The following is a 23,404-nucleotide window of genomic DNA, read 5'->3' on the forward strand; positions in this document are numbered from 1 at the left end:
GCACCGTTGTATATCAAGCTCCCATTGTCCTATAGATTGTAAGCTTGAGAGCAGGGCCCTCTTACCTCTCCGTCTGTATGTATTAACCAGTATTTTTTTATTATTGTTTGTTCCCAATTGTAAAGCGCTACGGAATTTGCTGGCGCTATATAAATAAATGATGACAATATGCACAGGTTTTTTTGGACCACATCCAACTCACAACTTAGGGAATCATCAAGTGTGGCACTACAAAAACCAGCAATTTTTAAAACTTTTGCTTTCTTTGCAAACAGGTGATTTACAGTTCACAGGTTTATTGCTTTTTCTCTGCCACTTCACAGGCAATAATGTCTTGTTTCTCTGCAACACAGCTATTTTTCCCCATTGCAACTGACAGCTTTATAACTGTTTGGTGCTTGATAGTGGCATTTAACAGGTTTCACTCACCACCAATTGTTGACTAGGTGGACAGCAGGATGTGGTTGTCCTTTGTAATCCCACAATGACACCACTGCGATGCTGACACCCATCAGATGACAGAAACAACAACTTCTTGCTTGCATTAACCTTTATTGTTCATATCACCCATAAGACAGCATACTTTTGCCAGGATGACACGAGTCAACCTCTACTCTGGCTAGACACAGTCATTCTGCCTAGTCACTGACCAACTAGCTTTCATCAGTTGCACTGCACCATGGAACAATATAGGTTTAAATACAACAGACCCCTCTCTTGAGTCTATTTAATTCATTAGACCATGTCCTCTACCTGACCAATTTCCACCTAGGATTCTCACTCTGCAAGCATTGAGCCCTGTCTGCAGACTCCCTGGGGTCTCATCTGTCCCTATGCAGGTGAGGTGTGCAAATGACCCTCTTTATCACATATATATATATATAGCATTATTTTGTATAAATTACAAGAAGTGACATCCAAAGACTACTGGTTTTTAGATCGTAAGATATTTGTTTTATGTAAAATAAAATGCTACATCTGTATGACGTCAATATAATATTTTTCACTGTTAAGCTTGTTCGACTTTAAAGAACAGCCACTCAGAGCATAAATAGAGTTTGTTTATATTTTGTTTTTAGATAATAAAAACAAAAGACCTGCGAAGGAAGAAAATATAACAGGAACAGTTGATAGTCCACAAGGGCATGATAAGATATAATGATGCAAAAGCGGAATGAAAGGAGGTATCAGGCCAGGTCATCCTCATCGCTCCAATCTGCAGGGGCATCTGTCCCAAAATAGCGATCCCCAAAATTACCTGCAATAAGACAAAAAAATAAATAAATAAACAAACAAAAGCTTCTCACGGGCACTTAATGTTATACATACACATTTTGTATATATCATCACTGGATGTGTTTAGTTTACAAATTGCAATAAATATGCATTTCTGAATGGAAATGGTGTTTCAACTTTTATTTCTACTTTCTTTTTATTCTTAGAATATAGTTATTGGCTTGGATGGATATTGGGGATCTGTAATCCAACTGGCCCCTAAACACAGCACTGGACCTGTCACTTTTACACAGAGCAGAGGGTCAATCTGCTTTTTCACTCAATCACAGGCTGGAGAAATACCTTTTTATTGATAGGCTATGATACTTAAACATTACACCATTGCCTGTATATAATGTTATGGTTAATCCAGACTTTATAAAGGGTTATCATTCACATGTAGTCTTACAAGACTTGCCAAATACTCTATAATACTTACCCTTACAAAAAGCAAGAGTCTAGGTTCAAACGCAAACACCCAGAACAAATTACAGGGTAAAATCCATTTCATGGTGAAATAGACAGTATTAAATGTATGAAAATCTGAGTAAAGCCAGAAAAACATGTTCACATGTGGTTGGGTAGTGAGGACATAACTATCAATAATAATCAACCATTGGACTGTATGTAGGCTTATTGTTCCAGATCAGAATCCAGTTTAATTGAAATGGATCCAGCATGGTGAAAATCAGGACAGTTAATTGGCTCATGGTCTTCCTTGAATTATTACACAGAGACATACTTTACACAAAGTGACTTGATTAAATACTATTTATATAGCAGTTGTTTACTTGTCCTGTCATGCACTTCGCTGTGTTAAACATAAGGAGAACGGAGCAATAATGGTCATCAAAATTTCGATCTACTCATGGCACTGACTTTAAACTATGGATGGGTTCAAAATGTATCAATTCCATCCTGAATTTGCCTGTGAATATGTACTGAGTCAGTCTCTCTTCGATTTCTGAAAACATGTGAGATGTCAAAGGGATAAATGATAGACAACCCAATCTCACTGTGAAGAAATCCCCATATTGACTATCCAGACTTACCAATTCCAGGGATTATTCGGAACATGTCATTAACTTTCTTGTCCACAGCCGTGGTTAAGATGCGCACACGGGGGAAAGCGTAAGCCACAGAGTGCACTCCCAATTCTGCCATGAGTAGAGACAGCAGGAAGACCTTATCTTCTGGAACCTCATGGTCCTATCAAGGTGAAAAAGAGGACGAAGAGAAATTAATTTGCTTGCATCTACAAAATCCCTTCCCTCCCTTACCTCCAATCACCCACTCACCAGCAGTACCCGAACAGCCATCATGGCTGCTGCTCCAGTGGACACTGTACAGTCCATGAGAATAACGTGGTCCTCACTGATATCTTTAGGGAGTCTGAGATAGTGAAGCTGAGGAGAATAAAAAAAAGAGGGTCAAGATCAGGAAAACCAATAACAAGCAACATTATAAGTTGCCACCCAAGTACCACCCTAAATAATATCTATGGCTTAATGTATTTTTCCCTCACCCTACTGTCTGACCCTTTGTTATGGGAAAACTGGGCTAAAGTGAAGGGAATGTCCTTAATATGCAGAGAGCTTTGTTGTTCTCTCACCTCTGGTTCTCCTGTGCTGGGGTTGGTCTGGATTAGGATAGTTCCGATTCTTACATCTTTGCACACAGCTCTTAGTGCTGGTTCCATTGTCTCGCCAGCTCGCAGTATAGAGACTCCAGTTATCTAGCACAAGAATAACACCAATAATCAAGCTACAACTGGAGATCTAGTTTCCATACATAGACTGGATCAGATCTGCCCATACTGTGTGGAAAAACCTGGAAGATCTCATCAGCACTCTGGCAGCCGTGGCATCAATAATGTGGTTAAACGATGGCCACATACGCAGTCACATATGGTAACTGGAGTTGCTATTCAACATGCTTGACATCTGATAAATCCCAATCAGATATTAGTTGGGATTGGCGGTCTTTTGGGACCCATGCACACTGCAATATGTGGACAAATAGGTCTTAGCCTAAATGGCCACCACAATCACAGCCACGGATGGACTACTTAACTCTTATGCCTTGACTGCAATTATGACAAAGATCAGTTTCATCTAAATAAAAGCATTGAGTTTACACTCACTCGTTTACCATCATATGTCCGTCCTTTATAGTCATGTCCTTGTGGGGTATGAACAGTGCAGCTCTAAAACAAAGATAGATAAGATAAGAGCAGGTGGAATTCAGGGATCTGAATTGTGTTTAAATGGAAGAATATAATCTTATAATTAGGTAAACATCTTGTTCTATTTTTCACCTTGATTTAATGGGACACTAACTTCCAGAAAATGATGGACCTGATACAGAGTTGGATGCAACTTGGGCATAATCCATGGCCCAAAAAAATGCACTTGAAAAAATACAGTATTTCAGCCCATATGATGAGTTGGACGTATCTCAAGACATGTCCAGCTCTTTAGGAAGGTGTCCAATCTGTTTCTAAATTCGATTTGGCCTTCATTATTGGGCATGGTGGAAATTACAGATTGTGGGCAGCCATCTTCCAACTGTACCAACAGGCAGAAGTGGAAAGGAGCAGAAATGGAGCCAGAAGTGATCCGACTATTGGCCTGAGGGTCTACAAATATAGATCTTATTCAATTTGGCCACCTAAATAGGTCACCAAATTGAACAGCAAGGCATGATAGGCCTGTGTGCGGCCACCTTTTTTAGTGTTCTCCTTCTATTCAGAAAGGGAAGGAAAAAAGTAAGCTTTAGTTTGCCGTAAAACAAGACAACCTGGTAAGCTGCAAACACCCAGTAAAGATAAATAGCAATGCAATGTTTTATTGAATTAATCTTTTATTCTCACTAAATAATATTTGATTACATCATGAATGGAGGTAATGTTTACCAAAATTTTAAGATTATGTGTAATGTAGTTTTTTTTTTTAAATTCTTTTTTTTTATTGAAAAGAAAATTAAACAGCTTTTACAAATATATCTGTTTTGCATTGAACGATGCAAGTCATTAATAAACATTGCATATAAAGATACAGTTACACGAATGAGGTGTGTCATTGCACCAGTATAAAAAACAAAGTACCATTTAGTATACCATAATACATCATGTAGGGATGGGGGAAAGGTCAAGAGGGATACAGACAGGGAGGAGGGATAGATCAGAGATGAGAGAGAGGGGAACGGGGGGGGGGGTTCACCTATTCCACTGAGAATATAGTGGTGAATCCTTAAATTCGAGCCACTTGAACCATATATAGTAATACTCCCTATATTTGTCTCTTGATGAATAGAGTATGTCATCCATCATTCTGTAGGATTCTAAATGGGCAAACCACTCTTTGATGGTAGGAATATTCTGTGATCTCCAGTGCACCGGGATCACGGCCTTTGCCGTGTTGCTAAGGTTTTTAATTGTTGATTTTTTATATTTTGAGATGGTCAATTTATTAAGATTCAATAACCAGTATTTGGGGCAATTAGGTGGTTCAACGCCCATTATTTCTTTTGAAATCAAAAGAACTGCATCCCAAAAAGTTCTAAGAGCTATGCACTCCCACCATATATGCAACGGAGTACCTGGCGCTGACATACATCGCCAACACTTGTTTGACATCCCAGGCACCATCTTAGCCAGCAGGTTAGGGCATCTATACCACCTGGTCAAAATTTTATATTGTGTCTCCACCACCCGTACACTGACCGAGCTTGACTGAGTGCGTAAGAGGATATTTTTCCAATCTTGCTCAGGTATCGTGCAAGCCAGCTCCCTTTCCCATTCTCTAATGAAGGTAGGTTGTTTGTTATAAGCATGTTCAATGAGAATACTGTAAATGAGAGACAAAGTATGGCTAGGATATAATGCAGTGGTACATATAGATTCAAACTGGGTAAGCGACCTCCCCACCGACTCCCAGACCTCCGAAGACCCCAGAAAATGGCGGAGCTGTATATATCGCCAAATCTCCGCATTTGGTAGTTCCCATTTAGCTTGGAGAATGGTGAAGGGTAAGACCCCAGACGCGTCCACCAGCTGGCCAGCCCTGCGGAGTCCTGCCCCAATCCAACATCTGAATGTCTGTCTAGTAAGTCCTGGAGGAAACTCTGGATTGTCAAATATCGGGGTCAAAGGCGAGTGTCGTGAGGAAATATGAGGGGCCGCGCGTAATTTGGCCCATCTAGCTAGGGTTGGCGAAACAGTCGGGTGAATGATTTTAGGGAGTGAGTGTAGCCATGATGAGAACTTAAGGGCCTTGCCTGCAATGTAACTCTCTATCCAGACCCACTGCTTGTCCAGTCTCTGCCTTGTCCAGTCCACCACTCTATTTAGTATAGCCGCATCGTAATATAATGCGAAGTTGGGTAGTTGTAGCCCCCCAGCGTGTTGTGTAATGTAGTTTTGATTATAAATTCCTTTTAAATGACACAGAAGAAGTTTCCAGACATTGCAACACATAACTAATGGGAAATGGGGGAAGGAGGGGAAGGGGTACCAAGTACTAACACCACCCTGCATGCTTACCCTGAATGGAAGGAAGGACAGTGCATGCTCAATCAGGAGCCTCATTAGTCGGCGGGAATAAAAAATGAACTCATCCCGGCTTGTCTCTCTATTCCTGATGGAAGGTAAATACAAACTTATGCTTTATAACATTTTTTTTACTCTTATTAAATACAAGCTAGAAGGTGGACAGTTTCTCAGAAGCAGACTGACCACCAAAAACAGAGAATTTCTAAAATATGTTCATTACTTTTAAGCTGTTTTCCTTTCACACCCTCTGCCTTTCCTCTGTGAAGACACAGAAATAATTGAGTGAGTAAGATACTCTGTTTTGTGACTCATTTTGTTAAAGTCTTCTAGTAATACAATCCATACATATTTTAAATATATTTTAAAACAAATTCAGGTTATGATGATAAGTCCATTAAACAGAATATGATTTATCATACAAATACATAGTAAACATGATTATGCTATATAGACTCCTTATGGAGATATGATAACAGTTGCTTCCTTATGGTGCACATGTTATGTGGCTAGTTTCACTGGTTACAAATATGTAAAGAGGTATCCTAAATTATGGATTATAAAAGTTATTGTTTTGTGTATTTTCCCTACAAGAAAATACCTGCACAAATTAGTGGTGTGCACCGGCCACTTTTAGTGTTTTGGGTTCTGATTAGCTTGAGGTTTTGGGTTCTGATTTGTTTTGCCAAAACACCTGACGAAAGGTTTTGGTTCTGATTTAGGGTTTTGGGTTCTGATTTATTTTTAAAAAAGCATAAAAAGTGCTAAAATCCAGTTTTTTTGTTTTTTTTTCACTCCTACGCTATTATTAACCTCAATAACATTCAATAACAATCATTTCCACTAATTTCCAGTCTATTCAGAACACCTCAAACCTCACAATATTGTTTTTAGTCCAAAACGTTGCACCGAAGTAGCTGGATGTCTAAGCTAAGCGACACAAGTGGGCGGCACAAACACGTGGCCCATCGTAGGTGGCTGTTTATGCTTGAATGGCCTTTTTCTGCTTCTCCATCCTCTGCAGCATATAGAGGGTGGAATTCTAGCGCGTCACTACCTCTTGTTTTCGTTGATGACAGGGCATTTTCATTATGTTTTTATTTGGCAGCAACAGTGAACGTAATTTAATTACTTTAATATTTGATACCACAATACCTCCTCCAACTGGTCTGAATTCCACTGCACAGATGGCTGCTCCTACATCCTCTGCAGCATATAGAGGGTGGAGTTCTAGCGCGTCACTACCTCTTGTTTTCGATGATGACAGAGCATTTTCATTATTTTTTATTTGGCAGCAACAGTGAACGTAGTTTAATATCTGATACGCAGGTATCTGGACTGCGTAGTGGAGTGGCCACGGTACCCAATTTGGTACCGCGGCCACAATACCTGCTCCAACTGGTCTGAATTCCACTGCACAGATGGCGGACACCGGATGCACGTCTAACACCAACATAGCTGTTACAGCCGCAGTTATCCGCTTTGCAATAGGGTGACTATTGTCGTACTTAGTGCTCATGGCAAACGACTGTTGGACGGTCAACTGTTTGGTGAAAGACGTAGCGTTCTTACGACTTCCCCTCTGGGAAGATGACCGACTACCAGCAGCAACAGCAGCAGTGGCAGTAGTAGGCGTACCGCTGCAGGATTCCTCCGATGAATCCCGGATTGAAGAGGACTCAGTCTGGCTGGTGACATGGCCTGCAGGTCTAAATCTGATGGAGATCGTGGAGGAAGTTGACGAGGAGGGTGTTGGTGGTGTGTATCCAACAGGACCAAGGGATTTAGGTGTCCCTGGACTGATGACGGTCCTAGCCCCAGTTCCCGAACTAATCACTGAACTATGAAGGTTATTCAGGTGACGTATAAGGGAGGATGTCCCTAGGTGGCCAAGACCCTAACCCCCTGCTTATTTGAGCTTTACATAAGCTACATATGGCCATACATTTGTTGTCCGGATTGGGATAAAAATAACTCCAGACCGAAGAGGTGCATTTTTTGGTCTTCTGACCAGGCATGACAATGGGCTTTTTCATCCCATGGACATCAACTGTTTCCCCCCCTGGTGCCTCATTTAAAATAACCACATCAGCATCCTCCTCGTCAAGTTCCTCCTCAGCGCCAGCTACATCAATAGTCTCCTCCCTGTGTACAACATTGACACCTTGATTATCCAAATCTGGATCTACACTGTGGGTGATCCTTCCAGCATATGCAGAGGGTGTGCTGCAAATGGTGGATGGAGTCACCTCTTCCCGTACAGTGATGGGAAGGTCAGGCTTCGCAACCACCAACACCCTTGGACTCGCCTTGGGGATTTGTGATGTCATCTGTTTAGAAGGCAGAGTTGTTTGCTGTGTTGTTGTTGTTGCTGACAGCATAACTCTCTTAAATTTTTAGGAGGGGGGGGGAGGAGGGCTTAGATCCTTGGGTGAAGCTGGACCACTAGTCCTGAACACGGGCCAGGGCCTAAGCCATTCCTTGCCACTCCGTGTCGTAAACGGCATATTGACAAGTTTTCGTTTCTCCTCAGATGTTTTTTTGCCAATTTTAGTGAACTTTGGGTTTTTGGATTTTACATGCCCTCTACTATCACATTGGGCATCCGCCTTGACAGACGACGTTGATGCCATTTCATCGTCTATGTTATGACTAGTGGCAGCAGGTTCAGCATTAGAAGGTAGTGGGTCTTGATCTTTCCCTACTTTATCCTCCAAATTTTAGTACTCCATTATATGCAGCATACGTTGTATTACAGTAATATTTTTTAAATACTGCTGGAACAGTGAACAATTATTTATAGATTGCAGTATTAATGTTTCTGGACTGCAAGAAAGAACAGTGAACAATTTTTAATAGATTGCAGTATTAATGTTTCTGGACTGCAAGAATTTTTTTTATTCTTTTTTTATTTTTTTTTAAAATGATTTTTGTATAATTATTAGTTATTTTTTTTGAAGATTTTTTAATACTTTTAAAATAACTATGCACTTAGCACAACAAAGCACAGGACACAAGCACCACTGTACTCAGCAGCACAGAGCACAGGATAAAAGCACAGGACAAAAGCACCACTGGACTCAGCAAGGACAGAGCACTGGACTGATGCACCACTGGACTCAGCAAGGACAGAGCACTAGACACAAGTAAAGAGCACCACTACACTATACACCCTCCCTCTTCCCTGATGTCAGGCGAAATTAAGATGGCGGCCGCAAGGTGAGTATTTATGACATCCGAGTCTCGCGAGATCCGACGCGAGACTTGGATGTCATAGCCTCGGTTTGGCTTCGTTTGGCGCCCGGAAGTTCCCGAACAGTGCTCGGATCCCGTCGGATCCGCACTGTTCGGGTGGGCTCGGATTAGCGGAATCCGAGCCCGCTCATCCTTAGCACAAATGTGGTCATTTTTAGCCAAAGAAATCATTTATAAATCTGTGGCTGTGCATTCACACATGGTTAACTAGTGGACCCTCTGAGACATATCTTAATACCTTATTTACTTAGACACAGTGGGCCTGAAGCTGAGTTGGCCGCAATTGAACACCAAATCACAGCCGCAAGTTGTGTGCACTTAAAAAGCTGCAGTTGTTGGCACATGCAAAGCTGCAAGATATGTTCGAGTCTGTAGCAGTAGGATATGCGCATATGCATCCAGCTTACTCCAGGCATGCGTCCCATACACCCATGTTTATAACAATTTGTTTTGTTGACAAAATCCATATTTGCTATTAGGCTTCAATATTTAAAATGTAAAAAGACACATTAATAGAAGAAAAACAACTCCCCGCCTCACTTATGTGAAAAAATTGCTTAAACACCCACATAAAAGCACAATATATGCATGTGCAGCTGTGAAGATACTGGGTTTACCTGGCCCAATTCTACCCACTTCACTCTGGCTGGCCACCCATGGGTGCCTTCATAGGCCAGGGAAGCCTACCCAGTATCTTCTAAGGTTCTTAACAGTACATTTATTGTAACAAAAACAATCACTAGAATATTATGTACACACAGTAAATGGCAGGCAGATTTACCACATCATCTGACCCTTACCCCACTGGCTTAAGGAGCTACAGCCTACTGGATGTCCTGACTTACAATACCAATGGAGTTCTTCTCTTAGCTGCAGCTGTAGTCCATTAGTAGAGAACAAAAACTCAAAACCAGCTACACTGCACCTTCCAGGAATCAAATCCCAGAATGAATCTCACCTTCCCCCCTTGAGTGGCTCCTTATATCTAGGGTCAAATTTACACAGTGCTTTCCCCTCTCTGGGCAAACCCCTGGGCCTCTCCTTGTTAAACAATGGTGAGTCCTGGACTAAGGGTTGGAGAGGGGAGTGGAGATGAGCTGTACTTCCACAGAACCTCTCCTGCCAGATTGTAGACCAAACGTCTGAAGTAATATTGTGAGAACAATGGATACTAATTAGCCTCCCCCCTCACCAGTATCTTGCAACCTGATTCATACCTATAACCTCCCTGACTTCACTTTAAGGACAATGAATAACAACCTCACTTCCACATCAACAATATACAATAACCAATATACATATTTACAATGAGCTACAATGTCCCCTTATCCACATGTAATAAGACACTGCATTTGTACTCTGTTGAGCTGGGAATCAAAAGCACGGGCTATAAAAGGTACTTGCTATAATCCATATTATATGAGAAAAGAAGTATAGGCTGGTTAAAGTGTTGTCAAATTTGTTTCGTCACAGCAGAGAAGAAAGCACCTATCAGCATCAGTGGAGCATTCGCAAATAACCACAAGTGATTCGTTGTTACTGGCAACCATTATCTGCTAATCGCATCTTCCCTTGGCCACCCTCAAATAATATGGCTTAGACAGGTGTATATGTCACCTACCTTATAATTGTATGCATGACGCTTACTTGAGGCGTATCCTTTAACACGCTCAGTGTCCGTGGCAGTGGTTGTGACTGGTGGGCAGAAGCCAGTGCCGCCCTAATGTCAGAAGCAGAGATGGGAGTTAGACATGAGCCATCCAGTAGGCCACCTACAGTATACATGCCATGGATATTAGAGTCATGCCAGCCATCCATCATACATTAGCAGGTGACTCTCCTTACAATACATGCAAGATCTTAAACATGATAGAAAAAAGGTAACTCTTGACCAATACCTCAATATAAGTTAAATTCCTACAGTTATACACAGCCAATTAAACTACTGCCTATCAGAGTTCCTTTACCAGCCTTAAAGGGACTTTAGTTCACTTATACTTGCCTTCCTGTGACATTCACTAAATTCTATATATTGCTTTATCTTTCTGGCTTCATTCTGTGCTTTTAAGTCATGTATTTGTATCCTCAAGCAAAGCTGTTTATTTTCATTACCATTTTAGATGATACAGCACAATTGTGTCCAGAGAGCAGCTTTACCTTATATCCAAGAACAATGAAACCACCCTATATAATTATCTAAAGACAGGGCAAAGCACAGAATGCAGCTAGGAACAGAAAACCAATGTAAATAGTAAATGTTTCTGGATGGTGAGTACAAGTCAATAAAGTCATCCGAAGGTGGAAATACCCTTTTAACTGTCTTTGCTGAATATTTAGGGACGTATAAGTATTATTACATTATTTTTCATTAGTCTACAAAATCACGAATCACTGGTGGGCCCCATGTCTGAAAATAAAAGGCCTGATGCTGAATTGGACACACTTGCATCTAAAAAAGGTAGTTTCAAATTGCGTTCCCACAAAACACGAATTTACATGTGAATGCTAATCTTAAGATCCATGCGTATCGGCGTTTACACATAAATGCGTGTGTATGTGTAAAATGACTAAGCATCATGCTGGTGAAATGCCAGTCATCATCATTATCTTGAAAATGACTGGTGCCTTAATGTACTACAAAAATAATATACATAAATAATAAAATAGTAATGAACTAATACAATGTAGTTCATTGCTGTGGGGTCTCACCACTACTAACCAATACAGAGCATCTTTCCCGTAATCTGACCTATCGGAGTGAAACTGCTCCGTATTGAGGCCGCCTGGTCTGTCAGTTGTGTCATGGCTTCTTAAAGAGCAAGTCCAAGTTGTTTATTTTTTCCCCCTGGATTAATGTGAGCAATAAATGGGGAAATATGGCATGGCAACTTTTAATAAAGTTCTTTTTACAGTATTTTTTACAGGTGCACTACAGGTTCCAGTAGGCCCTGGACACCTCTTTCAGAATTGGCAGCATTGACACTTGTAAGTCTACAAACACCAGCATACAAAAACGGTGTAGGCATGACAGGGCTTGCTGGGACCTGTAGTGCACCAGCAAAAAATACTGATCTGTCCATTTAAAGTTTATTACTCAGAACTTTCTCTGCCAAAATATACACAGGAAATGTGCTTCTGTGCCAAAGTTCACCATGGAGGGGTAAAACATACTTGCCAACTCTCCCGGAATGTCCGGGAGACTCCCGCATTTTGAGAGAGTCTCCCGGACTCCCGGGCGAGTGTGGCAAAATCCCGGATCTGCCCACTTCCTAGTGAAGTGGGCAGAATTAGGTCACAAACGCCGCGATTCCTGGTGAATCGCGGCGTTTGGCCCCGCCCCCTCTGTCAAATGACGCATTTTGCGTCATGACGTCATGGGGGCGGGTCCAAAATGACACGGATTTTGGAGGCCCGCCCCCCCATGACGCCCACCTCCCCCGCAGGCTCCCGGATACCAACATTGTAAAGTTGGTAAGTATGGGGTAAAATATTAAACACAGAACGAGACCCAAAGACTCCCAGTTCTGAGCTAGTAGAAAATTCAAGTCCTTCTGCTGAGTGAAAACGGACAATGCGTTCCTCCACACAGCAAGAAAGTTCACTAAAATAGTCCCTCTCTACCCCTTCATTTTGTTTCAATAATCTCACTCAGCAAAATTATATACTGTGTTTGTATTATTTGTATCCTTTTTGTGCACCTATTCCATACTTAACAAGGACTCACTCTGCCCAATTCCTCCCCTTGGCTCATGCAAACTCCTTTTCCTCTGCAAACACTGTTATCTTGCTTCAAAAACCCATGTGCTTTGGAGAAAATCTAGGCGCACAGTGAAGCCAAAGCCTGGCCAAATAAAAGATAATATTATATATTATTACATTATGAGCTCTGTATTAATTATGCAGATGATGAGCAGTTAGTCCAGGCCAGGCTTGGCTAACCTGTGGCACGCCAGGTGTTGTGAAACTACAAGTCCCAGCATACCCTTTCAGCAATAAGCTGCTATATATTGGCTAAGCATGCTGGGGCTTGTAGTTTCACAACACCTGGAGTGTCACAGATTAGCCAAGCCTGGTCTAGGCTTTAACAAGGAATGCATATAGTAGAAGTACTAGGAGAACTGCTAGGAGACACCACCTGCCTTGCCTCCCAGCACAGCTACTACTGTCTGCCTCTGCTGCCCTGCTGGGGCCAGGTAGTTATTAGCTGGGCGCAGATCGCCCTACATGCAGGAGAGGCAGGAAATAAAACAGGTGGTGCAACTTTCTGCACCAGGCGTGTAACTGACATCTATCCACCTGTAGTTTCAGCAATAACATACTAGCAGGCGCAATTACAGACAGACTGACTCTGAATTACATGACAGTCAGACAGAATGTGAGAGTGAAATAGACAATGGCCTGTCATTCACATAGTTATTGTTCACTATACTTGCTAGTTCAGTCACCACACTGAGAGGAAGACTCTGGCAGAGTCAGACTGCAGTGCAATAGGCAGCTAGCAAGAAGGGGTCACAAAGTTCGTGTCTGTAGGAATTGGGAAAACAAACACAATGCTAGTTGACAGGATGAGTTTTAGTGGCAGTGGCCCCATAAATCGCAATCCAACCCTGTTGCTATAGTTTAGTGTCACCTGATACAAAAGTTACAAAACAAAAGTTAAAATGCAAAAATGTGTCATCTAGTTCAAATGCTCTGAGTACTTAAATGTATGGCTCCCGCAGCTCTTATAATAAGTATCTAAGTCCATGTGGTAAACCCTGCATGTGTAACATGCCTATGTATGAGCATTTACGATGTATGATCCTGAATGAGTATAGCACATTTACTGTTATTATGCCTCACTGAATATCTTGTAAATTCCGTCATTTAATTCTGATATGTATGCGATTGTTTTTTCTTTTCTTTTTGTTGTTTTGTATGTTTATATCTTGAAAAATTCCAATAAAAATACTGGATTTAAAAAAATAAATAAATACAAAAATGGAGGCAGAACTTTCAACATGCCCACTTCCACCTAGTGCAGAATGTTAGCAGATTTTCTCATTTATTTTTCCTATTGCCTTTTGCTTCATTAACTAACTGATGAGAAAAAAGTGTTTTTGTATCGTAAAGTGAGTAAATTCGCACTGTGCATGACCACAAAAAACATGCAAGCACCTATTCCTGTGCAGAGTTGCTGCATTCACGCTTGCGCCTGAAGAGGCGAGGTGGCATCCTAACATAGGCAGAGGACAGTAAGGGCTTGTTGAATACGCCTTTTACAGACGGATTATATAAATACACATTTTCTCTCAGCATTAGCAAATCCCTTCTGCTGGGTACTTTCTTCATTGCTTATATACATGTATGTAGGATTTCTTGTGAGTTTTACCAAATTTCTTTTTCGATACTTTCATGTGTACACAAGATGGAAGGCTACATCTGATGTATTATATGAAAATTAGTAGCGCATGAGAGTTTCACTAGGAAATCTTTTTACAAATGCTTATTGTGCGTACAACCTGGTTATGTGCATGTGGATGTAATTACTCCATAAACCTGGCACATATGCTACAGATGCAGAGCTGGACACATCTTGAGATGTGTGCGACTCAAAATATGGGCTGAAATACGCAACTTTGCGTATTTTTGGGCTGCAAATTATGCCTAAGTTGGGTTCTACTTCAGCCCCTTTGTCTTTATTTACGGAGTGCAAAGAGCCAATGCACTGTGTGTGTAGATCTCAGCCAAAGCACATGGGTGTGAAACAGGAAGGTGGCACTTTACAGACTGGTAAAGAGTTACTAATCCCATATGTTTATTATGCCAGACAGGCTAGTGGGGCTAGCGTGTTACAGGGCCCACCAGTGAACCCTCTAGTTACTTTAATGGATAGGCAAAGTCGAAGTACCCTGCAAAGTTCACACTGCAGGATGAGTGTCAGTGTGTGATTCAGATCACTAACTTCCACACAGATGTAACAACCAAAGCAGAGTGAGCACTCAAGAGGTGTCAGCAGAGGTGAAGGAACATGCAGGGTGAACACAGATCTCACATGTCCCAGCGGAGCTTCCTCTGCCCAGAATATACACGGGAAGGGAGAGGATGAGCAGAGCATGGGTCACACATGGAAGGAGAAAGGAGAAGTCAGCAGTTCAGAGGGGAAATGATGGATGGATGCATACCTGCTAACCCACACACTCCCACCATTTCACTAACAGACTGGCATTATGGGACATGGTTTCCAGGTGAGTGGAGCTTATCACACAAGCTCCATCATCTTAGAAAAAAGCTCTATCACCTAAAATGCTCAGTACAAGAGTATTAGTCAAGGGCTAGTGGTACAAATCCAAAATTGGGCTGCAAATGAGAAAGTGTACCCATTGTCAGCATACAAAATGGGGCAGTCATTTTAAGGGCTGAACTAATATTTATTAGATTGTAGCCTTCAAATTCACTAGAAACCAGTTATATCGATAAGGAATGAAACTGTGTGCAGGAAACAACACATCGCTAATTTTTTACACAATCATTTTACAATTTCCAAATACTGTATATGTAGATATTCATGCTGTACTACCCCTTTACCCCTCACCTGCAAAATAGAAACCCCATTCATCTTTTAAATGGGAGCAGTTCAGAAAAACAACACTGCAATTCTTTGTACAATCTATGATTGCTCTCTTCTTCTTTGGCTTTGACAGATCTCTATCTTAATGCCAAATTTAAGTCAAGTCTTAAAATAGCCACCTAAGGTGCAGTGTCCGAGTGGTGTCAGTCTGCAGGTGAAAGATCTCACTGTGAGCTTCCTGTGCTGCATGCGGGGGAGCTATGAAAGGAAGACGTGTGGGCAGCTTCCTGCTATCAACACACAGGCCTGACCCACAGTGGAAAAATAACCCCCCTCCCCAAACCAAATTGCTCTGTGGCAACAAGAGACATGGGAGGGAGGGGAGAGAGGAGAAACAGTTTGTGTGAGGGACAGGAAGATAATGTGTGAAAGAGACAGAATACTAACAGGTGCCAATATTTTCAGATATATTTTAGAGACACTGGGGCAGAGCAGGTTTGTGTGTAAGTTACGTGCTCTACAAAGTCTGCGGCTTTCAGCGTATTACAAACCTCTTCTTGACATGTTTACTATAATTGGTCATTTCTTTCCATTTTAAATGCATTAATATTAACTTAAAGTCTTAGGGCCTGATTCATTAAGGATCTTAACTGAAGAAACTTCTTATTTCAGTCTCCTGGACAAAACCATGTTACAATGCAAGGGGTGCAAATTACTATTCTGTTTTGCACATAAGTTAAATACTGACTGTTTTTTCATGTAGCACACAAATACTTGATAGCTTATTTGTACACTGAAATTTAAAGTTGATATTTGTGTGCTACATGAAAAAACAGTCAGTATTTAACTTATGTGCAAAACAGAATAGTAATTTGCACCCCTTGCATTGTAACATGGTTTTGTCCAGGAGACTGAAATAAGAAGTTTCTCAAGTTAAGATCCTTAACGAATCAGGCCCATAGAGAGTAAGAACCCCATAGTGAGAAATTCATATTATATACAGAGTAAGATTTACACTGCAACATGCAAAACTAAAATCATTTTCAAGGGACAAAAATGAAAGCATTGACTGTCACTGAAAATAGGGACAGTTGGCAGCTATGAGTATGAGTGGCAGGGTATACCCAGACTAAGTTTTTTATCACTTTTAAAAACCAATGAGATATTTTATTCTCTCCTCATGCCACATTCATGTATGTGTCCTAAACAATTATCATAAGCACTTATATGTGTTCTTATGTTTTACGTGACTAGAGGGGGTGTCACTTACTGTAAAAGCCTTTACTTGAAGGCCCAGAATTACTAACTTATGTTTATACAAAACTTTTGCAGCCAATTTGCAGACAATGAATAATCATTCACAGCATCATAATGTCAGCAGCTTGAAGGGAGGTTGCTGCAGCATGGAAAGGACAAGGTAAAGATCTCAAGGTGGAGTAGGTTTCCTTAAGAGGTTGAATATGTCTAAGAACTTGGAAGGAACAGCAAATGTCTGGATGTAAAATGATCTGTTGTGGTATAGGAATGCTAATGACAATACCTGTATATTGAGGAAACATAGATTGAGGCAGTTGACCAGACCCTACTGCAGAATCCATGATATGTGGAATGTCATAAGATTGCCAGGAGAGCTGATGGGAGTGACACAATTGCAGAAAAGAGTCTCCAGATGTGGTGATAAGCCGATAAAGAGCGTGACTTACTAGCGTGAAGCAGGGGGACCTTACAAGTTGGGAATCTCTTAGTTCTCTGCATATTGGATTCTAGTGCCAGGCAGTCAAGTGAAGAAAATCTAAATTGGGGTTACAAGTTCCTGAGTGAACATTGTAATAACTGTAACAGATTCTGGATACTATATTACTAATCTTGATTAGCGCTGGCTTACCTGAGGTGCGGAGTCTAACGATCTCCCCGGTGTTCACCAAGAACCGCCGCAAGGCGGGGTGGGCTTCGCTGCCAGGAGTCGCAGGTCGCGGTCCCCAGGTTCGCCTCAAGATGTAGTACAGCGGAGTGAAGCGGTGGTAGCGGAGTCAACAAGCCGGTTCGGTACACAGGACTGGAGTCAGGCAGAATCAGAAGGCAACTCGGAGTCAACAAGCCAGGTTCGGTACACGGGTCACAAGAATAGGAGAATGGTCAGCAAGCCGGGTCGGTACACAGGGATTAGAGAGCCAGGGAAGTCAAACAGGCAGAGATCAGCACACAGGAGACACTGGAAACAGGAAGACACTGCAATCCACGAAGAGCAGGAGCCAGGAACAGGTAAGTGTTGCTCTGACACTCAGCGAGTGTCAGAGTGAGGTTTTTATACAGAAGGGGATTCAAAATCCCCGCCTCTAGGTTGTGGTCATGTGACCGCCTCCGGGTGCGGTCACATGGTCCTGAATGCGGAAGTGCGGCTGGACGGAGCGGCGGGGATAAGGTAAGTCCGTAACAGTACCCCCTGCCATAAAGGTGGACTCCGAACACCTAATAGGGTTTCAAAGGAAATTTTTTATGGAAGGATTTAAGTAGACGGGGAGCATGTAGGTCAATGGCTCTTACCCATGAGCGCTCCTCAGGGCCGTAACCCTTCCAATCCACCAAGAACTGTATGGCACCTTGAACTTTACGAGAATCTAGGATAGTTTTAATCTCGTATTCAACTTGATCCCGATCCACAGCAGGAGGAGGAGTTCTGGATGAGGTGGAGAATCTGTTGGTTACCATCGGTTTTAACAAGGAGACATGGAAGACATTGGGTATGCGTAAGGAGGGAGGCAGACTCAATCTAAAGGCTACGGGATTAATAATCTCAGATATAGCAAATGGGCCAATAAACTTGGGAGCAAATTTTTTACTGGGAACCTTTAAACGAATGTTCTGGGTGGATAGCCATACCCTGTCACCAACTGCAAAACTTGGAGTCATTCTTCTCCTTTTATCGTAGAATTTTTTGGAACGAGTAGTTGCTTGTTTTAAGTTTGTCTTGGTTTGTTCCCAAATATCAGAGAAGTTACGAACCAGAGAGTCCACTGCTGGAACTTCAGAAGATGAGACTTGAGAGAAGGTGGGTAGTCTAGGATGGCAGCCATACAGAACAAAAAAGGGGGAGTTAGAGATGGCCTCATGAAAATGGTTGTTATGGGCGAACTCGGCCCAAGGGAGAAGGTCCACCCAGTTGTCTTGGTTACTAGAGATAAATATTCTTAGAAACTTCTCTAATTCTTGGTTGGTTCTCTCAGTAGCCCCATTGGACTGGGGATGATATGCGGAAGAGAAGTCAAGCTTAATCCCGGATTTATTGCAAAAAGACCGCCAAAATTTTGATATGAATTGTGATCCCCTATCGGAGACAATATGTTGAGGACAGCCATGGAGGCGAAATATTTCTTTAATAAAAATATCGGCTAAGGAGGAGGAAGAAGGAAGGCCTTTGAGAGCAATAAAGTGAGCTGTTTTAGAGAAGCGATCCGTGACCACAAGCACTACAGTACAGGATTTGGAAGGGGGAAGGTCCGTGATAAAATCCATGGAGATCTGTGACCAAGGGTAATCAGGAATGGGTAATGGGAGCAAGCATCCATAAGGCTTCTTCCTAGAGGTCTTGTGTTGAGCACATTTGGAACAAGCAGCAACAAATCTCTTCACATCCTCCAGCAAGGAAGGCCACCAGTAGCTTCGGGACAATAAGTCCCAGGTCTTGCGAATGCCGGCATGCCCAGAGAAGAGTGAGTGATGAGCCCAGTGAAGGAGCCGGGTGCGTAGATGTGGCAAGATGAATGTTTTGCCTGGAGGACAGCCCTTTTTCAGGTGTGTAGCTGCCAATACTTGACATGGATTTACAATGAATTTCTTATCTTCCGAGGATTCCATGTCAGCTGGATCAAAAGAGCGAGATAAGGCGTCTGCCTTCGTGTTCTTAGATCCTGAATGAAAAGTGATGTTGAAATCAAAGCGTGAGAAGAATAAGGACCACCTTGCTTGTCGAGGATTTAGACATCGGGCAGTGCGTAAGTAAAGCAAATTCTTATGGTCGGTATATATGGTGATAGGGAATTGCGCTCCTTCTAGTAAATGTCTCCATTCGGAGAGAGCCAATTTGATGGCCAGGAGCTCTTTGTCGCCAATCCCATAATTCCTCTCAGCAGGTAAAAAGCGACGGGAAAAGAATCCGCAGGGATGAAGTTTTCCAGAAGGACCTCGCTGTGATAGTACGGCTCCTGTGTCAACAGAAGAGGCATCTACCTCCAGGACAAAGGGACGAGAACAATCTGGCTGTTGAAGAATGGGTGCGGATGAAAAGAGAGACTTTAATAATATAAAGGCTTGGATAGCCTCAGAGGACCAAATACCAGCATCAGCAGATTTGCGGGTCAATGCTGTGATGGGAGCCACGAGAGAGGAGTACCCCTTGATAAATTGGCGATAATAGTTGGAGAATCCTAGGAAGCGTTGAGTGGCTTTAAGGCCTGAAGGTTGGGGCCAGTCAAGTATGGCTTTCAATTTTGTGGGATCCATCTGTAGACCGGTGCCCGAAATAATATATCCCAGGAAGGGAATTTGTCTCTGCTCGAAGGTGCATTTCTCCAATTTGCAAAATAACTGATTTTTTCGGATACGAGAGAGGACCTCCAATACATGAGCACGATGAGATGCTAGATCTTGAGAAAAGATGAGAATGTCGTCCAAGTAGATGACTACAGATTGGTACAAGAGGTCTTGAAACAGCTCATTCATAAAGCTCTGAAATATGGCTGGGGCATTGCATAGCCCGAAAGGCATGACCAGATATTCAAAGTGGCCGTCTCGGGTGTTAAACGCCGTCTTCCATTCATCCCCCTCCTTAATGCGTATAAGGTTATACGCTCCTCTGAGGTCAAGTTTAGAAAAGATGGTGGCACCCTTGATCCGGTCAAATAGTTCAGAAATCAGTGGCAGTGGATACCGATTTTTAACGGTAATGGCATTCAGGCCTCTGTAATCAATGCAAGGGCGGAGGCCCCCATCTTTCTTTTTTACGAAGAAGAAGCCAGCCCCAGCTGGGGAGGCAGACTTGCGGATGAAGCCCCTGTTTAGATTTTCTTGGATGTACTCCTCCATAGCCTTAGATTCCGGGAGGGAAAGGGGGTAAACACGGCCCCTGAGAATGGGTTTTCCAGGTATCAGATCAATGCCACAGTCCCAGATTCTGTGAGGAGGAAGTCTAGTGGCCTCTTGTTGACAGAAAACATCAGAGAAGGTTTGGTATGGCTCAGGCAGGAGAGTCACAGGAAATTCTTGGGTACGCCTGGGACTATTCGGGGGAACCACTCTCTGTAGGCAGCGAGAGAAGCAGGACTGTCCCCAGGACAATATGTGACCAGATTTCCAGTCCAAGGTGGGAGAGTGGGCACGAAACCAAGGAAGTCCTAGGATGACTGGGTTGGTAGATCTCTGTATTACTAGAAAAGAAATCTTCTCCCGATGAAGTGCTCCTATCTGAAGTAGAAGAGGAATAGTGCGTACCAAGATGGACCCCTCAGGGATTCTTCCCCCATCAATGGCCATCAGAGAGATGGGTTGTTCCAAGGCTTGTGTGGGAATAGCGAATTGTTTAACTACTGTGGCAGAAATGAAATTTCCTGCGGCTCCGGAATCTAGAAGAGCCGACTGCGGGAAGGTCTTTTGTCCTAACTGAAGGGAAATGGGAATAGACAGGCAATCATTACTATTGGGAACTGACTGACACTGAGAAAAGAGGCCCAACGACACAGCTCCAGAACTCGTTAGGCCCTGTCGTTTCCCGAGCGTTTGGGACAAGAACTCAGAAGATGGCCACTCTCTCCACAATATAAACACAACTTGTTCCGAAATCTCCTCTCCCTCTCTTCGGCTGATAGGCGGGTCCTCCCAAGTTGCATGGGCTCTTCAGGGGGAAGAACAGGGGTTTGGAAGTTGGGAGCCAAGCGAATCATGCTACGCCGCGACTGTTCCTTCTCGGAATTACGTTCCTTGAAACGCAAATCAACTTTGACACAGAGGGAGATAATGTCGTCCAAAGACGTAGGGAGTTCCTGGGATACCAACTCGTCTTTGATTCGGTCTGAAAGGCCCTGCCAGAATGTAGCTACTAGAGCCTCATCGTTCCAGCGAAGTTCAGAGGCCATGGTTCTGAAGTGGACCGCATACTGCCCCACAGACTGGTTTCCCTGGCGGAGACGTAGTAAGCCGGAAGCGGCATTGGACACCCTTCCTGGCTCATCAAATATTTTCTTGAAGGTGGACAAGAAGAGGTTGAAGTTATGTAGAATGGGGTCGTCCCTCTCCCATAAGGGGGAAGCCCATGCTAAAGCTTGACCGGACAATAACGAAATCACATAGGCCACTTTCGTTTTTCCGGAGGGGAAGTTCCCAGGTAGAAGCTCGAATTGTATGGAGCATTGATTTAAAAATCCTCTGCAATTTTTAGGGTCTCCATCGAACTTAGGTGGGTTAGGTAACCGTAGCTGCGAGGAAGAAGCTGCTGCTGCGGCCTGAGGTACAGGGGCCACTGCCGGCCCAGGTGATCCACCAGCCACTAGGGTGTTCTGGACAACATCCAAGCGAGTGGATAGACTATTGAGGAATTTTAAAAGTTGCTCTTGGTTAGCTTCTTGTTTATCCATCCTTCCTACTAAATGCTCCAACAGATCTTTAGCTGTGGTATCCATGGTCAGAGCAAACTGTAACAGATTCTGGATACTATATTACTAATCTTGATTAGCGCTGGCTTACCTGAGGTGCGGAGTCTAACAATCTCCCCGGTGTTCACCAAGAACCGCCGCAAGGCGGGGTGGGCTTCGCTGCCAGGAGTCGCAGGTCGCGGTCCCCAGGTTCGCCTCAAGATGTAGTACAGCGGAGTGAAGCGGTGGTAGCGGAGTCAACAAGCCGGTTCGGTACACAGGACTGGAGTCAGGCAGAATCAGAAGGCAACTCGGAGTCAACAAGCCAGGTTCGGTACACGGGTCACAAGAATAGGAGAATGGTCAGCAAGCCGGGTCGGTACACAGGGATTAGAGAGCCAGGGAAGTCAAACAGGCAGAGATCAGCACACAGGAGACACTGGAAACAGGAAGACACTGCAATCCACGAAGAGCAGGAGCCAGGAACAGGTAAGTGTTGCTCTGACACTCAGCGAGTGTCAGAGTGAGGTTTTTATACAGAAGGGGATTCAAAATCCCCGCCTCTAGGTTGTGGTCATGTGACCGCCTCCGGGTGCGGTCACATGGTCCTGAATGCGGAAGTGCGGCTGGACGGAGCGGCGGGGATAAGGTAAGTCCGTAACAATAACATAACAACAGGGTTGATAGAAGCAGGAGCTTCCTCAGCTGGTAAACCATCATGTTGACAAGATCCACGGAATAACTAGCATCGAAAAACATGGCTAGTAAACTTTTTTCGTATACATATTGGTCATTTATATTGCCATGCAGCTGGTACCATTTATAATATGGGATTAACCGAGCGCAGGTTTATTTATTCTTTTGTTTCAAAATATTGAATACATAAAATGGGGTACACTTGATGCTGGGATCCAGATGTAAATATTTTTGATCAAAATATAAACCAATACCTCATATTTTAATTTTGCTAGATACACACGGACATGCAGTGTCAAGGACAAGCACCAACAACTGTCTGCTTCCCAATGTTCTAGGCCTGGAATGAAGTTTGCAGAGTTCTGCCCATTGCATGATTTTGAGACTCCCTACAGTGGCATCTTCTTACTTTTGGTGTCACTCTGGTGAATTATGTAGGTTACTGCCGACTGGATT

The 23,404-nt window shown here is 42.9% G+C and overlaps 1 protein-coding gene across 5 annotated transcripts in view; it reads right to left on the minus strand.

Moving 5' to 3' along the window:
* Nucleotides 1-532: 532 nt before the first annotated feature.
* Nucleotides 533-23,404, minus strand: part of UCKL1 (uridine-cytidine kinase 1 like 1) — a 47,721-nt gene continuing 24,849 nt past the window's right edge. For 3 of the 5 annotated variants that reach the window (XM_075176653.1, XM_075176654.1, XM_075176650.1), the window contains 8 exons: nucleotides 15,114-15,133; nucleotides 10,701-10,799; nucleotides 5,819-5,912; nucleotides 3,419-3,481; nucleotides 2,888-3,010; nucleotides 2,574-2,681; nucleotides 2,328-2,484; nucleotides 533-1,258 (listed from right to left, as the gene is read on the minus strand). In XM_075176653.1, coding sequence (XP_075032754.1) covers nucleotides 1,188-1,258; nucleotides 2,328-2,484; nucleotides 2,574-2,681; nucleotides 2,888-3,010; nucleotides 3,419-3,481; nucleotides 5,819-5,912; nucleotides 10,701-10,799; nucleotides 15,114-15,133 — 735 coding nt within the window. In that variant the 3' untranslated portion in view covers nucleotides 533-1,187. Of the gene's footprint in view, nucleotides 1,259-2,327; nucleotides 2,485-2,573; nucleotides 2,682-2,887; nucleotides 3,011-3,418; nucleotides 3,482-5,818; nucleotides 5,913-10,700; nucleotides 10,800-15,113; nucleotides 15,134-23,404 lie in introns of those variants that run through there. The other 2 variants (XM_075176652.1, XR_012677670.1) reach the window with 2 other exon arrangements.

The sequence above is a fragment of the Mixophyes fleayi genome, chromosome 6, assembly GCF_038048845.1.
Source record: "Mixophyes fleayi isolate aMixFle1 chromosome 6, aMixFle1.hap1, whole genome shotgun sequence".
NCBI classification, from domain to species: Eukaryota; Metazoa; Chordata; class Amphibia; order Anura; family Limnodynastidae; genus Mixophyes; species Mixophyes fleayi.